The sequence below is a fragment of the Chinchilla lanigera genome, unplaced genomic scaffold (genome assembly GCF_000276665.1).
Source record: "Chinchilla lanigera isolate Chin_1 unplaced genomic scaffold, ChiLan1.0 scaffold00010, whole genome shotgun sequence".
Taxonomy (NCBI): domain Eukaryota; kingdom Metazoa; phylum Chordata; class Mammalia; order Rodentia; family Chinchillidae; genus Chinchilla; species Chinchilla lanigera.
Window position 1 is genome coordinate 1740351 of NW_004955411.1, and position 17140 is coordinate 1757490.

At 39.4% G+C, this 17140-nt stretch overlaps 1 protein-coding gene across 2 annotated transcripts in view; it reads right to left on the reverse strand.

The window, feature by feature from the left end:
- The window catches only part of Tinag (tubulointerstitial nephritis antigen), a 90402-nt gene that overhangs the window by 21382 nt on the left and 51880 nt on the right, over positions 1-17140 (reverse strand). For both annotated transcript variants that reach the window (XM_005377590.2, XM_013510703.1), the window contains exon 10: positions 3872-3917. In XM_005377590.2, the coding sequence (XP_005377647.1) occupies positions 3872-3917 (46 nt within the window). The remainder of the gene's footprint in view (positions 1-3871; positions 3918-17140) is intronic.

Here is a 17140-nt window from a genome sequence, read left to right on the forward strand (position 1 = left end):
TATGAGACTAGGAGAGATTTTTTTGAAAAAATTAATCAGGGATCTGTTTACATAAGTATGAGATGCAACTGAAAAATATTAATATTAAATTTTATAAGATTTATTGCAATCAAGGATATGTTTCCACTAATACCTCTCAAATCCCTCTTTGTTGCTCCAAACAGACTTACCTCATAATTTTTGCACCTTCCAGAAGTTCTGGAAGTCCTTTTTGTGACTGTCTTTAGTTGTGGTGTCATGGTGGCATCATGTCTTGAATGGATTCTAAGTGTTTACCTTTCATAGTCATTTTGACTTTAAGGAAGAGATAGAAGTCCCACAGTGCCAGAGCCGGTGAATAATGTGGATGAGGACATATTGTAATGTTTTGATGACCCTGCCTTTCCACTGGATGGCCCTTGGTAGTAACATTCACTTGGCAGTAGTTTTGATCATGCCTCATAAAGACAGGAGAGAGGACTTCCAGGGACTGCTTCAGAAGAGGCAAGGATAGGATGTGTGTGTTCGGAGCAAGGCAAGGTATTTGGAGGTGGTTTAATAACACTGTGTCTTTCACTGTAAGGAATTTCTTAAAAATTTAAACATTTACCAAGTATTTCAATCACACCTTTTGCAAACTAATCATTTTTAACTTCACTGTTTAAAAAAACAGGCTGAGGTAGTTAGAGCAATGATAGGTTAGAATTACCATTTAGCTGAATAACATGTCAGAACAAGAAATACTAAAACCCTACTTCACCTTATTCCCTGTCCCTGTATTTCCCCTCTAGCATGAGCCATAAAATGGACTGACCTCATAAAAAGCCAGAAGAAGTTAGATGAAGTTGTAGGATGGTTTAAGAAGAACCATTGCCAAAAAATTCAATTCTTCAGAATATGTAGGATGTAAACTGTAATAAATATTCATTTTGTAATGATATCATTTTATTGATAGTTTGCGTGTATATTATTATGTTGGAAGCTGGTTTTATTTTTAAGCAGAAGTGGAATGTTATTTTTGACAGTTTTCAGGACAGTGTTATAGCTCACTGCCTCTTAAGTACAGGCTTCTTACATTGCGACTGTTGCCTGCAATAAGATGGTAGATATTTTTGAGAACCTTTCATCAATTAAAATGTAAGGACCAGTAACTGATCAGATATAAGGATGAAAAGTAAGGATGTGTAAAACACAAAATATCTTGTATTATGGGGACAATGTAGGTTTCTATGAAAATTAGTGAAATTGGAGAGAGAAAACATATTATGAATAATGGATTTGTTCTTGGTTCCATAGAGTCAACAAAGATATCCAGAAGCCTAAGCAGAAGTGTTCAGGAGGCAGCTTAGAACCACACAGTGGTGTCTTAGCTATTTTTCTTGTTGCTGGGACAAAATGCCTCACACCCAAAGTAAAGGAGGAAAGGTTTATTTAGCTCACAGTTTGTAGAGGTTTCAGTTCATAGCTGGTTGGCTCTAAGACAGGGTGGCAAAGCAGAAGGGTATCGCAGAAGAAAAGCCATTCACAGCAAGCAAAAGGCAGCGAGGTAAGCAACAAGCCACAAGTGAGAGTAGCAGCTTTCTTCTGCACCTGTTATATTCTATCCAGGTTACCCAGTTTAGGGCAGGTGCCAAACCAATCAGTGCACTAATTTAGTAATCATACACCCTTAATCCCAGGACCACACATTCTAGATCCAAACACATCTGAAAAGCCCCACCTTTGACTGCATGAGACTTTGAGGGGATATCTAGACAAAAGCCATAGCAAGTGGCCATTCTTTTTTTTTTTTAAAGTCCACTATTTTTATTTGTTTGTTATTTTTGAATCAGAGTTTCCTTATATTTCTCAGGCTGGTACAGAATTCCTGGACCAGTCTTGATTTGTGACTTGCTGTTGTATGTGAAATAATCTCTGTTCCCATGTTAGCTTGCTCTTACAGAGTAAGCTGTGAACATTACTTACTTGACTGAGAGATCTCATGAGAGAAGTGAACTGCCCACTGGCACATATATCTTTATTTTTCATCTGTTTATTTGTAATGGAATATATCCACATTAAAATAACTGGCTAACTTACTAGCTTTATCTTGTACATTTGTCAACAGCAACTTTTTCATTACCTGAGTGAGCCATCAACAGCTTTCTACTAAGTGATCTACAAATCCTGATTTCCTGAGGATTTAAGTGTCACACAGAAGATTCATTCCTGAAAATCTTCATGGAGTAGATAAATAAATACAGATGAGGGCCAGACAGCATTACTTGCTCCAGACTTGCTCCACCTCCCTCCTGGATTTACCAGTCATTAGTGAAGAAAACAAATGACCCAATCCAGATCTGGGCAAATAATATCTGAACTTGTCAAAATTTTTGCAGAGTGAAGAAATTAGGGCTAAGAATTAGAGGGGGATGTCAATATTTCCAAAACTCTAAAGGAAATGAATAATAATTAAGACTTGGGTTTAACTTCCTCTTAGAAAATGTCTCAGGAAGTAGGAAGATCTTTTTCAAGTGGGAAGGAGAATAAGAGATGGAGGAAAGGGTTAGAAGAGAAGGGAAAAGGGGTTCAAAAAAAGAGTTTAGGGCCAGGGATGTAGCTCAGCAGCACAGTGCCTGCCTGGCAAATGTGAGGTCCTGAGTTTGATTCCTGGTATATATATATATATATATATATATATATACATATACACATATATGAATAATGCCATGTGGAAAATTAATTGTGGGTATTCAAATAACATATCCTCTTCCACAGTTTGCTTAACTATTGGACACTAATGTTAATTGTTATCTACTAAAAGTTTTGTTTGGATGAGAAAAATATTCTTAAATCTCACTTTAAATGTAAAGACAAACCTACTTAAAAGTGGAATACCTTCAAATATCGACCAAATATATTTGGGAGATCGATGTTTGAAAACACCTTATGAAAAAAATCTACCAAGTCATTCTGATGTTCACTATTGTTTTGTAAGTTATAAAACACACTGCACGTAAGATTGATCAAACAATTAAACATTAACTGTTTCTTTCAATAAACCAATAGAAATTAATAGTATAATTATCTTAGCTATCTTGCATAAATATATATATATATACAAATTTTTCCCTTCCTTCTTTCTTTCTTTCTCTTTTCCTTCATCCCAGTTGTTCTTTACTTTCGAGCAGTTTCTTTCCGTTTCACAATATCTACTGTACCTTTCTGATTTTACTTACTCTTTCAGGTTCTTACATTAGGGAGTAACCACTTTGAAGATAACAAATGCAATACAATACCCATTGTTGATTTCCTATCACTTTGCCTTGAAATTCTGTATCGTTTTTGTTTTGGTGTTGTTTTATGTCTTTGTTTTTATTTTGTTTTTGTTTTTTTCTCTTTAAAATAAAAAAATACACTGCACTAATATAATATATACGTATATTTGATGCTATTGAAAATACCATCATTTAGACTTTATACTACATCTGCAAAAAAAGAGTATGTGAAGGCAGAACAATTGATGACATGCACTGTAATTAACTGAATATCTGAAATGATATACATGTGAACATATAATTACTATATATAAAAAAACAAAGACATAAAATTGGTTGATATATATGCGTGTATGAGTTGATCTAAGCATTACTTTAATAGAAATAATAACAACAAAATATTCTGTTGATGTTTAATTTTTAAAAATATTACTTTTTCTGATTTGAAATAAAATGACATGAAGAGATTCATTAGTATAGTACAAATGATTGTAAAGAGCTTTGTGCTGAAGAAAACACTGGTGGTATAAATAATCTAACGACTAAAGATGCAACTAAATAAAATGAAGCAGGTGACAGAGGGACAGACAATTCCGCACCTTCCAGTGGGAATTCAGCTGGAAGGAATTACATACCCAAAATTTTTCTTTTTTTCCTTTTGCTCCTCTCAGTGTACCCCACCTACAAATAATAAGTATGGTATAGTTAGAATGATTGATTGGCATCGTGAGAACACGCAGCTGTCATTTCTGTATCTTTGTAGCTCTTCCTTTGCTTCACCCTGTTTTACAGTGAAAATGTCCTCATTGCCTATGGAAATGCACTTGTATAGTGTTCTTCTTCACCATGACCTTATTCATGTGCACAGAATAAACTTATCTGTATGTAAAAAGCTTGAAAGCAAACTCAAAGAAAGAGGTCCTAAGGTAACCAGAGTATGGAAGTTTTAAAGTACTTAAAGAAACTTCCCCTCTTTACCTCCAGCCCTCTGAGACTTTATTATGGATGAAATAAGCTAAAGATGTCCAAAACAATTGGTAAAAATTATAACATAGATATATATAATTTTTATGCATGAGGCATTTTATTTATTTTTATTTATTTAGTCTTTTTGAGACAAGGTCTCGCTATGCAGTTCAGGCTGGACTTGAGCTCACTTTGTAGCCCAGGCTGATCTTAAACTCACAACAATCCTCCTGCCTCAGCCTCCCAAGTGCTGGGATAACAGGCATGTACCAACACTCCCAGCCATGAGAGATTTTAAATAAAACATTCATATATACATATTATTTTATAAAGTAACAATATGCCTAATCTCTATGCAAAAGTATGTGTGTGGACATAGAATCTTTTATTACCAATACTGATTAATTTTCATTACAGCACAGAACATCCCATAAAGAACCTGAACATATAATATTTTTTCTGTTAACTAAATCCAGTAAGATAAATATCATTCATGTATTCTATTTATTGGAATGATATACACTTATCTCAGATCATATAGCAGAAAACTGAGCTAGGTATCCAAACCTCATGTTCTTCTTAACATATAACATTGATTTATCCTTATAAATGTACAACTCACAGCTGAACAGCAGTTTGAAGAGGAGAAATCCCAGTGAGTACTGCTTTCATGTAATTTGATGGGCTATAAGAATATCATTAAGTCTGCTACATATATCCCTATTAACCTACCCCAGTTATCCCAAATCCTACCATCACAGCTCCTTTAAGCCATACCATCACAAACATTCCTGACAGGTTTAAATTTGGTGCTAAAATATTTTCCAGCGTGTCCATCTGTAGAAGCCTGTCTTTAATGGGGTACAGAGTGGAATAATGGCTCCGCAGGAAGACGGTATTGGTGCAGATGGAGGGCTTGTGCTAGGGTTACCTGGGCCTTCGTCCTCCGTTTGGAGCCTGTGTCCTCCAGTGAGGGGTGAGAAAGGTGTGGAGGGTAGGAGGCCTCCGCAGAATGACTCTGCTGTCTCTCCTCCCTGAGACTTGCTGGGAGTGTTAACTGCACTGATCACCACGGGTTTTTGGCCTGCTGCAATATCTCAATGTTCTGAGCAGTTTAATACGTAAGTTAAGATTGGTTCAACTTCAAAAATATTTTGTAGTTTTACAATTGCATTTGCATCTTTTTTATAAAACAAATTATCACCATTTATAAAACTGACCCATCCTAAGAGCCCCAATGGCCAAAGGCCATTCTCTGCTTCAGAGTAATAGCTCACCCCTGGAGTCTTCAGCCGTTCACTTTTCTCGCTTACAACGGCCATTACAGAAATTCCAGAAAGGCTTAATTAGTGACACTTCAGGTGGGCTGACCGACAGTTGTGTTACTTGTCTACGTAAAGTCCAAGCTAAATCAGACATCTAAGCCCCATTCAGCTGTGAGGTTATGCAAACCGGATAAAGACCCCCTATCTAAGACCCTAAGAGACAGGGTGAGAAATCGTAGACTGCCCCATGTAAGCCACTGTGGAGGATTCCAAGAACGAGTGCTCCATCAGGAAAGGCACACCTGTCACCCCAGCACTTGGGAGGCTGAGAAGGAGGCCACAAGTTCAAGTCCAGCCTGTGCAACTCAGGATTTAGTGAGACACTGTCTCAAAGAAATAGACTGGCTAGAGGAGCAGCATTGGGGGTGGGGCAGGAAGGACAAGCACTTACTACAAAAATACAAGGGAGATGTACCGTAAAGTGAACCCGCCATTTATTAACACTAACTGCGACACTCTACGTATGCTCAGAGACAATAAGCCAGGTTTGATCAAAGGAAGATCCGCGCTTGAATATGGGGATAAGATTGGGCAACATAACACGCGGTTCTGTTACCGGTACACAGCCCTTCTGAGGAAATAAAATATCCTCACAAGGGAGGCATTTCATGATGTACTTGCATGGCTTTTCTTATTCTACCATTCTAAATACATTAAAAAGTGAAATATAATTTCCTTAGTTTAGAGATTATTTTGGTAACAGGAGTCAAACCCAGTGCCTTATGCTTGCCAGGCAAGTGCTATAGCGCTGAACTACCTTCCCAGCCTGAGCTTTTCTACAAATACGAATTATAACTTTTATTGTTGGTCCTTTGCTGATATTTTTCATCATGTCACTGCATATTTTGTTATATTATCCAAACAATATTTTAATGACATAAAATACAGCAATAATTCTTATCTTACAAATCTGGCAATTTTTTGGAGATGCTAGAAATTTCTTTTTAAAGAAGCTTTTTCATTATACTTTAATATGCTTATTTAAAACACCAGTCATGTTCAAGCCAGGAGAGATTGCCAGTGCTCAGGTTACTGTAAATCTTCTTAAAATGGATGAAAAAGATCGATTAATTCAGCCATCAGCTAGAAGCATGGCTGAGGAAGGAAAGAGGCTGCCGAGCAGAGGGGCTGTGAAGACGGAGATGATTCTGAGAGAAAATTTTAAACAAAATCAATTGTCCTTTATGCATAATTCACATGGAGAGCTGATATCACACACAGAAAGTACTGTATCACAACAGAAGCTATTCAGTTCAGCCAGGTCGCAGCCTTGGCATCAAACACCGAGCAAGATTCACTCTCCACCCAATTTTACATTTGCACTGTGACCTTTGATATCGTCTTTCTTTCCTATCATCTTTACACCCTTCCTGGGATGTAGTTAAACATCCCATGGAAATGAATGGAGAGTCACTTAGTCCCAGGTGATTTCCATTTCTATTGCAGCGAATTCATATGGTTAAACCTTTATTCAAATAAGGTTAACATGTGCAAAGCAAGATTACTCACATTATTCATTTATTGGGAAAAATGCATCTCTTCTTGATGAGTACAGATAGTTTTCCTAATAGATGTGTTTTCCTGAATTATGGTACTACTGTACTTTGAGTTACTATTATGTGAATTATGCTGAAAATACTAGAAATACATGCATAATTTCACAGATGTCCTCTGATTGTCTTTGAGGACCTGATGATTTTCATTAAATTCATATTTGCTGCAAACACATCTATTTACACTTTATTCCTTTTTACACATAACTCTTCATTTACAAACACATGTTCAGACTGATCAGAATGTTGCTCTGTAAGGATCACCTCCACAACCTCACTGCACAGTGGGTTCACGACCTTGGGAGGCCCTAACTGACCTTTATAGCCCAAAGGGAATCCAGTTAGCTGGAACTTTATACTGCTCCTTTAAATTTTTCTACCTCATTACATGTTTCAGTACTTAAGACTTATTCATACTTCCTTCCTCTCATGATTTAGTGGAACCTGGAAAAATACTACTTTTAAAATGTCTGGGTAGCTGTCAGTGCACACACCACATCCAGGGTGTACTGCTGGGCACCACGACACCCTCCCTGCACTGTGGGTGCATCTCACTCCAAGCCAGGACCACTCACCCTCTTCCTTCAGGGCTCCTTGCAGTCCTCACTTTTAAGTACTTCTAGAAGTGTTTCTGTGTGTAATATGAAAAGTTTAGTCTCCTCCATGAAGTTTCTGGAGAAAAGCTGGGCATGGTAGTACACACCCGTAACACTCAGGAGGTTGAGGCAGCCTGGGCTACAAAGCGAGACTATCCCAATCAATCAATCAATCAATCAGCCAAACAAACCTGATGGTTCTGCAGAATAAGCTATTAACCTATAAAGAACGTTATAAAATTTTGTATTCTTAAGGATATATACATTTCCATTGAAAGAGATACTTTCAGATAAATATGTTAAACAGTACTTTTTAAAGTCCCATTTTAAGCTATGTCTAGGTTGTAAAATTGTCAGAACTAAATAATTACTTGGAAGAAGATTTGAAATAACTTTCTGTTCTGCATAGTTTCAGTAGGTTTTGCCATTGAAGTCCATATGCACTGTCGTGGTAACAGTAAACACGATAAATCTGAGGATATAATCATATCAAAGTAATAGTAATATTTCCAAAACATCTTCTTTAAGAGAAATCAGAATTTAAGTACTTTGCCCATTTTGTTCTACCTTTATTCAACAAACTGCCGTTTACTCCAAGAAGCTTTGGCCTTGGGAAGCCAGTGAGATAATGTGAGCAGTGCTGGTGAACGGAATGTGAACAATTCGAACTGCGGTGTGCCATTCCACAGTTGAGTGTTTTGTAAGCTTCTGCGGGTTATGGATGAGGACATTCACCGCTGCTGGCAAAGACAGCTCCATCCGAGCCGAGTGAAATTTCTCGGGCTGAAACAGGTGCACAGAACTTGTGGCAGAACAAGTAACGGCAAAGCCGCGGAAGAGCCCCGGAAAGTCCAGGCGTCCTCAGAGCAACTCCAGGCCCGTGTGGAACAGCAGCAGGAGGGGCAGAAGTGAAGCTGGAAACGCCAGTGTGACTCAGCTGTCAACGGCAAAGGTGGTCACCAAGTATGGCAGTTGCACGTTGATGGTTTTTCCAACCACGGGATGTGACATGGTCCAGACTCACTCTCAGGAAGAACCTCGGTGTTGGCGTGTGGGAGACTTCAGGCGGGGCGAATAGAAGCAAAGGAAGAATGTTGTACTTCTAGCAAACAATAGCGCCATTCTAAATATGCATAGAAGGCCTTAGGGCAAGTAGTTGTCATTGGTTAACAGATGTATCCCAGCTCAAGCATAGTCGATATCAGATAGTTCACGCTAAATAGATATTTTTGAGCCTGTCAATTAAGTGCGGTGGCAGTGAGGATGAATGGAAACGACAGTGTGAGAACTCCCTGAGGTAAAAGTGATGGAATTTGTTGAATAAAGTATACAGACAGAATGGGAAGTCAAAGTCTACTCCAGGACTTCCAGGCTAAATGTGTAGGTCCATCTAATGTGTATTACATGGGAGGTACTTTCTGTTATGAAGAGAATTGCTTGTGGTGGTGGGGCTCTTTATCACTGACTAAGACTGCAGTCACAGAATTGCTTCACCTTGGCTTCTCTCTACTGAGAGTGGTTCTGCACAAGAACCTTCCAGTGTACAGCTCTTCCGGATTACTGGCAGGTACCTCACCAAAGGGGCAAGGAAAGCTGATTGATAGAAGAGATTCTGAAAAAGCCACTCTTCAGTGAGAAATTCTTTTATGATGAAACTAATTATTTTCTAACTTGCATATCAAGATGACATTTGCTTATGAATTAGAATCCTTAAAGCAGGCATCACATTCATATAAAAATTTGGAGTTGGAAGGATGAGAAAAGAAATTCTGTTTTATCTTGATGGCAGGTATGTAGCAGAATCACCAAGACAAGGAAATGTTGCAGTGCTTCTGAAGATTTGCTACTTTAGGGATCCTAATACGTGCCCAATACCCTGGAAACAGGAATTCAAGCTCATTTTCTAGGCAGATCAATACAGTATTATTAAGCAGAGATCCACACATATAAAAAAATAAGGTTTCTAAATAGTGGATACATAAGTATGTAAAACCTATCTGAAAAAGAAATTTTGGAGTAAATAGGGCAATATGTTGGAGAGGTTGATCTGAAATTCTAACCCTATTGCTAAGGAAATGAAAGGTAGCATACAGGTATAAGGAAATCACCAGATGGGCTTCAAGTGAATAACAATGATATAACATAAGTATGCGGGATATAAGATTTTGCCTTTAGAGGTAAGACTGCAGATAGTCTCTTCTATCGTCACGTAAGGATTTGACAGGTAACTACAGTAAGAATGAGACAAAGATACACAGGCTCTTATTTCCCTATGAACATCCTGCCAAAGCTACTCTGGAACTTCCTGTTTAAGAAAATGTTCATTTCTTGTGAGTGTGGCATTGTTGAATGTGATAAGGAGCTATCAGAAGCTGCTAATTAATCTGAGACCAAAGACGAATGCAAATAGATACCATGGCAAAGAAAAATAAAATGTGACTATTCCTTACCCTTCTCCCACTCCACTTTGCATTTAAGCAATATATAAATCAACCCAGGGTTCACTAAGATCAAGCACTTTTACTGTTATGTTTTTCCAAGAAGTTAGATGTTTTATCATAGACTTAGGAAGCAGATGGAGATTTCTAGAACATAACTTTTTGCATGAAGATATCACAGATGAATATGTAACACTCAATATTAGTTAATCATCCAATCAACACTCTAGAGTTCTACCATATTCCATATCCTACCATACCCTAATATATCAAGAAGTGCAAAGCTAGCAGATAAAATACCATGTATAATTTGGCAAAAAATAAATATGGAAGAAATTGATGAAAGGCTATGCCCATGTATGATACAGCAAAAATGATCTGCCATATAACTGAAAGAACCATCCCTGTGGATTTTACATTGTGATGGAATGTGTGTTAAAAAGCATATGATCCAATGACATAGAGGGAAATAAAGAAGCAAAGGCCAAGCCCACCCATCACTGCGGGTAACAATTAACTAGGTGTGATGGACTGACAACTGGTGGTCAACTTGTAACACCCAGCTGCACTGAATCAGTGTGGTCCAGGGTATGTGAGGCCCACCTGAGAGCTGCTCCCAACAACATAAAAAGGAGACCTGGACAGGAAGAAGTGGTGGTGTTGGTTCTCCTGCAGGAGCTTGTCGCATTGGCTTTCGTGATATGAGGACCTTATTATTGCTAAAGATGGCTGTGGTACTTTTCATGGGAGCTCCGGTTCTTTCTTTGAGCATCTCTTCCTGGCTGCAGTGCAGATCCTTCAGCCTGCTGGCACAGATCCTTCATCCCACTGTCACAGACTTTCTGGCTTCCACCACTGACCTTTGTACCTGCCTAGAGCAGATCCTTGATGCAGACTTGTGTGAGACATTGGCATGGGCCCTTGGGCCTTGACTTGTGGAGGATATTATTATGGGTCCTAGGTCTTCAGCTGGACTCATGCAGGACATTGCCCTGGGATCTAGGCCCTCTGCTGGATTCTTAATGTATGGACAGATTTCCTACATTCTTTTGTACTTGACTCTTTGGGTGACTATTATAAAATAATCCTATAAATTATGTCTTGTACGGAATTGTTTTCCTTGAAAACCCTGATTACAACACCAGGTAATATGTTGTGAAGAGTTCAAAGAAAACTTCAGCCCCTTGATTCTAGAAAGAGATATTAATTTTTACATTCCTATTATGAAACTATAGCAATTGCAGGCAACTCAGACAATACAGTATACTCTACAATTTGCTAAATACGGCTCACAGGATAAATCACCTCTAATGACAGTTAAGTAGGGTAACAACTTTTGAAGAGATACTCTAAGTGAAAACTTTAGTGATTGATGTTAGGAACAGAAATGGCTCTTTATGCTGCTTATAAACTCACAGCAGTAGAGAGAAACTCAGATTATAGTACACTCTAAGGGTTGGCTAACTATTGCTCATAGACTAAATCTGGCCTGATGCCTACTTTTCTAAATAAAATTTTATGGAATATCCATCTTCACTGATACAAATATTCTCTACATCTGCTAATAGCAGAGCCGAATACTCAAGACCATATGGTCCACAAAATTAATTTGACTCTAATTTCTTTATTTTACAGATAAGGGATATGAAACCCCGAAAAATTAAGCAACACTTCAGGATTATAGTGTTTAGCGGCCAAATTTTCAATGATGTCTAAGAAGCAATTAATAATACAATAAAAAGTAGGAGCTGAGGAAAGCAGGAACCAGAATCCTTCCTGGTTATGATACAGGGGAAAGCATGCTGGGTTTTGGATGATTTGCCAAAGACGCCAAGGAGAACTGAGGACCAATCTGGGAGAAGACAGTGGGACAACGTAAGGGGCTGGCTCGCACCCATTTATAGAGAAAGCAAGAAAGTTTCAGAAAGAAGGGGCCTGAAGGTGGCCTAGGAAGACAGAACCAATGATGGTAAGCAGGTAAGTGATAGAGTCAGGGGCTGGAGGAAGGGGGGACAGATAGGTCATCACAGGAATTTGAACCAGGGCTGTATTCACCATACCAATGGCCGCAGTTGTTCTAGAAATGTAATGAATATAATTATACCAATTATGGGGCTAGAGAAGAATAACATAATGCATTTATTCTGAGGGTCAAAATTCATTAAAGTTGTCACTTAACACAGCTAATGTTCGTCATCTGGAAATCTTTGTATTTTTATGCAACTCTTTCCTTTTTACTGTAGGACACACCTGAGCCAACACTCTCCTCGGTCTTGCTGAAGTGGTAATAGCCTAGATGTTTCTGTACAGAGAAGATATTGCCCATTGCCGGAGTCACATTCACTCCTTCATCAGAATTGTCACCTATGTGGTTCTGTTTTCTCCTCACCCTCCCAGCCCAGGATAAAACCCTGCCCAGTCTCCGGCATGGTAAGTGCACCATGTGCCACGGACAACGGGCATCCAGCCTTTTGGCTCGTCTGGGCCCCACGGGGTGAGAGGAGGTGGTCTTGGGCCACACGTAATTTAAGACCACGGATATGTCTGCTTACTAGGAACAGATGTCCATCTTCACGGCAGGTGCACGTGCAGGTGGGTGGAGAGACTCCTGTCAGTAACTGCCGTTTGCCTTGCCCGGGAACAGTGCATGGGTGAGGTCTGCCGTGCTCGGCTTCCACTGACTCCGAGTGTGCCCGGCGACGGGGCTGAGGCCGTGCTGTGTCTCCTCAGCGCAGCGCTCTGTCACCTTCGCAGTTCACGCTTGAGTACTGTGCACCTGAGTCATGAAAAGTGCTGCTGAGATCCCACCATCCTGCTAAATGCTCATCCTCCCGGGAGGCGGCATCCCTCGCCTCACCTACGGCCGCAGATGGAGACGCTGCTGTCCTCGGATGCATAGTGAAGCCCTGGGGGGCTCTTTCTTCCCACAGCGCGTACCGGCAGTGCCAGAGAGATCCGGGCCACCTCACTTCTCTCTCCTTCTCTTCTCCCTGACCCTCAAAGCCTCGGGAACTCACAGACACACTCACAGACACAGCATTCCCCGACTGCTCACACTTGAGGGTGACACCTACCCCCGAACCGGGCAGGCGGAGCACGGACACTGAGCTCCACCCGAGGAGCTGGGAAACACTGTGCTGGCAGCGTTCCCCAGTCAGCGTCAGCCCGGCACCTGATGAAGCCGCAAAGAGACACATGCGCACACACAGCCACACACAACACACATCCAGCTGCATGCACGCACGTGTGCTTTGTAAGCCAGAAATGTCAAGACAGCCTTCTAATAACCCTTTGTAACACTTTCACCTAAATAAAAGAGTAAGATTATTTTTGCTCTTGTTTTTTGGTTTTGCTTTGTGGCGCATCAGGAAAGGCCGCTCACACCCAGGCCAGCGGGAGTGGGACAGGTCCGGGCAGCGTCGGGAAGACGAGCCACCGAAGCCTGTCGAGCGAGAGGAAACACGGGGGTCAGTCTGGTCCCCTCGATGCGGTTCTGACAGGCCCCGGAATTCAGTCGTGGCTGAAAACGGAAAAACAAGCCAACAGAAAAAACGCATCTCACGGTTTCCATTCCTTAGGGCCTTTCCGCGCCCACTCTTCTGCCAGGGAGTTCATCTCAGGGGCCTCGCAGGGCTTCCCCAGGGAAGGACAGATGCATCAGAGCAGGGGTGGGGGTGTGGTTTATTTTATCTGCCAAGGTTTCACCTGTTATTCATCTCAGTGTCTCCTGCGCCCACCAGGGCCTTGGCACACACTGTAAGTCTGAGTTGAGCACGGAGGAATGTAAGGAACTAGATGACTCGATTTTTCACTTCCCCTTTTCATCAATTCCATACAAAATATGAATGCCAAGAAGACACAGAAACTAAATTTGGCAGGACGTTAGGAGACAAAATAATTTGCACATATAGCTAAATAACTGATACAAACATTCCCAGAGAAGAAGCAACTGCCATATTTTTCTTTCCTGTTCTGCAGGGTTTCGTATCACCAAGCCCAAAGGAGAGTTTCAGTACCTGCTTTATTTGCCTGTTGGTAACTCTTCACGCTAACAACCAATTCTGCTTTCTTAGAACACTGTCGCCCAGGTTTGCGGCCCGAGTTGTCTGATTTTCCCTCTCCCTCTTTGGCCGTTTCTCCTCAGTTTACTAGACCAGACCCCTCCTTGTGTATTTCCACATTCTCTTCTAATGAATGCCGCCTGCTTGCATGACACAAGCTCCCTCCCGGCTGCTGGTCATTGGCAGTGGTTTCACTTTGGCCATTTTTTCTTTACTCCAGAAATAAATAAAATTACTTAATATTTTCGTGTGGATGTCTCTAGGAATCCCAAACTCACGATGTCTGAGTAGGTCTCAGTTGCACTTAGCTGTCCTTCTCCATCCCGCACTCCCCTGCGGTTGCCCTCCCTCTGTGAGAGCCGTTGGCAAACCTGTCTGTTCTGCTTATGGATCACGGGTGCGCTGGAGTCAGCCCTGACGCCTTTCTCTCCGGTCACCAGGCCATCCCAAACACTGCTAAATCCTGTCGAAATATACCCATGTTCCTCTTGACATGTGTCCAGTTACCAACCTAGTCCAATCCACTGCTGTTTCTCTATCAGGACTTCTCACCTCAGTGTCCTCAGTTCTTTCTGTTTTGCGTTCAACCTCATAGTTCCACTCTCTAAGCTCACACAGTGACTCTTCATGAAATGCAAATTGTATACATTCTTGATGAAACCCTATGAAAATAACTCACCTTTTGATTAGGATGAGATTCAGAAACCTAATGCTATCCAACAAGGACCCTACAAACTATCTTATGTCTACCTCATTGTTTTCTCTATAAGAAATCTTTTCTTCTAATCCTCTCCTAGCGCTCTTAGCCTGTGGCGGGAAGAGACAGGCAGCAGAGCACTGCCCTGGGGAGACAGTCTTTGTGAGGAAGCAGCAGTGCTGGTGGTGAGCAGGGAGGTTCCCTGCAGTGAGGAGTGGTGGTCAGTTCTGAGCACCCTTATTCTGTCTGTTCAGCAAAGCTTGAGTGCAAGCATCAGCGAACTGGGACTAGGAGCTTTGCCTATCAATCAGAACTTCAGAGTATTGGATGGGGATTGTACCGGAGACCGAGAAGATGCAATAGTTATAAGCAAATTTTTGAAAACCACATAGGGTAATGAAGCTGAGATTCCAATAGAAAATGATGCATCTGAGTTTGGGGTTATTGTGAATCAGAATAGATCTTTCGGAAAACTAAAACAAAGATGGAAAGGGCTCAGCTGATGATGCTCAGCACCAATGGCATTTGGAACTAAAGGTTTATTAGGTTCTGCTATCTTTCTCAACAGTTTATAGCAACTTTTCTGATGTTTATTGTGTTTTTACTTAAGTAAATTTGATGGTTGAGGATTGCATTTTTATAACATGAATATTTTGTTTTGTTAATTTTCTTTTTAACTTTACCTGATTTTGATTTCCTGTTTTTTGAAATAGTATTGTAACTTCTACTTTATTTCTGCACACTTGGTTGGTTCAACTTTGTGTATAATAGCATTTAAATATTTCTTCATAATTTTCTTCTTGGTTCTCTACTAAGACATAGTCACTTTTCCTTTTTGATCTATTCTGAAGCACCTTATCATTTTCTAAAGGGCTTTTTCAAAATCAAGAAAGTTTTAGGCAACAGAAAAGCAATGAATCTGTTATAATAACAAATACTCCAAATATCTCAATTTTATCAAAGACAAAAAGAAGGTAGAAAACTATTAGCATCTTCCAATGTAAAATGAGATATTTATACATTGATTTATTGTCTAAAATCCCAAATAACAACTTTAGTTTAAAAAATAGCAAAACATACATGATCTATCTATCTATCTATCTGTGAAAGTAAATGTACCAACAATATAATCTAGGGTTTTTAAGCCAAACTATCAGAATCTTGTCACTAAAATGCTGTTTTCCTTAGGCATTTTCTTTGTAAGAATGGTTTTCACTGTGTCAGGACTATCAGTTTCAGGCATGAAAGGTACTTGGAAGAACATGGAGTAATTTAAGTACTAAGGCGAGGCAGTAGACAACCACTATTATTTCAACAGGGTCATATCATCATCATCACCCCATTATTGTTACAACCAGCTTACAAATGTTGATAAATAAGTTTTATGAAAAAATACAAATTTAGACCTAAAAATCAGATGAAGCAAATGGGTATGGAGTAAACTATTGAGGACGTAGACCACTACTACTATGAATAGCTTTAAAATCAGATAGTTTAATGTGAGCTCTTTTGAGTAAAGGCATACTTTATAAACAACTCCATAAATTTGAAAATCACTGCAAATTATTCATTCATTTCATGAGAATAATATCAAAATCCAAAAGGCAATATTATAAAACAAGATTTAAACTAGTTTCCTTTATAAGTAAAGATGTAAAAATTGAAATCAAACATCAGCAAACCATGTACATGAGTGTGTAAAGCCTAAGAACCTTCACAAAGGAATAGAGTTAATACTTGAAACATAAGTGGTACTACTATGAAGAAATCTGTTTTCAGATTTCTAATAATATATAATATTAATAGATCTTTTAAAAAGTATTTTATTTCCACATATATTAGAATTTAAATTGAAAAATTTAAAACTCACTATGATCAAAACCTTTAGAAAACCAAAAATAAATGGGTACTTTCTGGCAATCATGAATACAGCCTACCTTGACTCAAGAACCAATACACAGTTAAAGATTTAACCTCAGAAGCATTCACTTTATAGAAAGACTCTTCAAGTTAGTGAGTTCTAGAAGTTCTAGATAAATTAATAAGTATGAATAAGCTTTTGACTGTCTTTTGAATTGTTTTAATGTGAGCAATAGTATGTTTCTGTACATATCAACATACAAATTCCCTTTTAAAATTTCACTTTTCACTTAATATCATCTTTGTTACAAACAAAAATTAAAGATTTAAACTTTTTTTGTATAAGTTACTGCATATGAGAAGATAATTAAGTTTACAGAGAGGACCATATTAAATGATCTGGTTTAT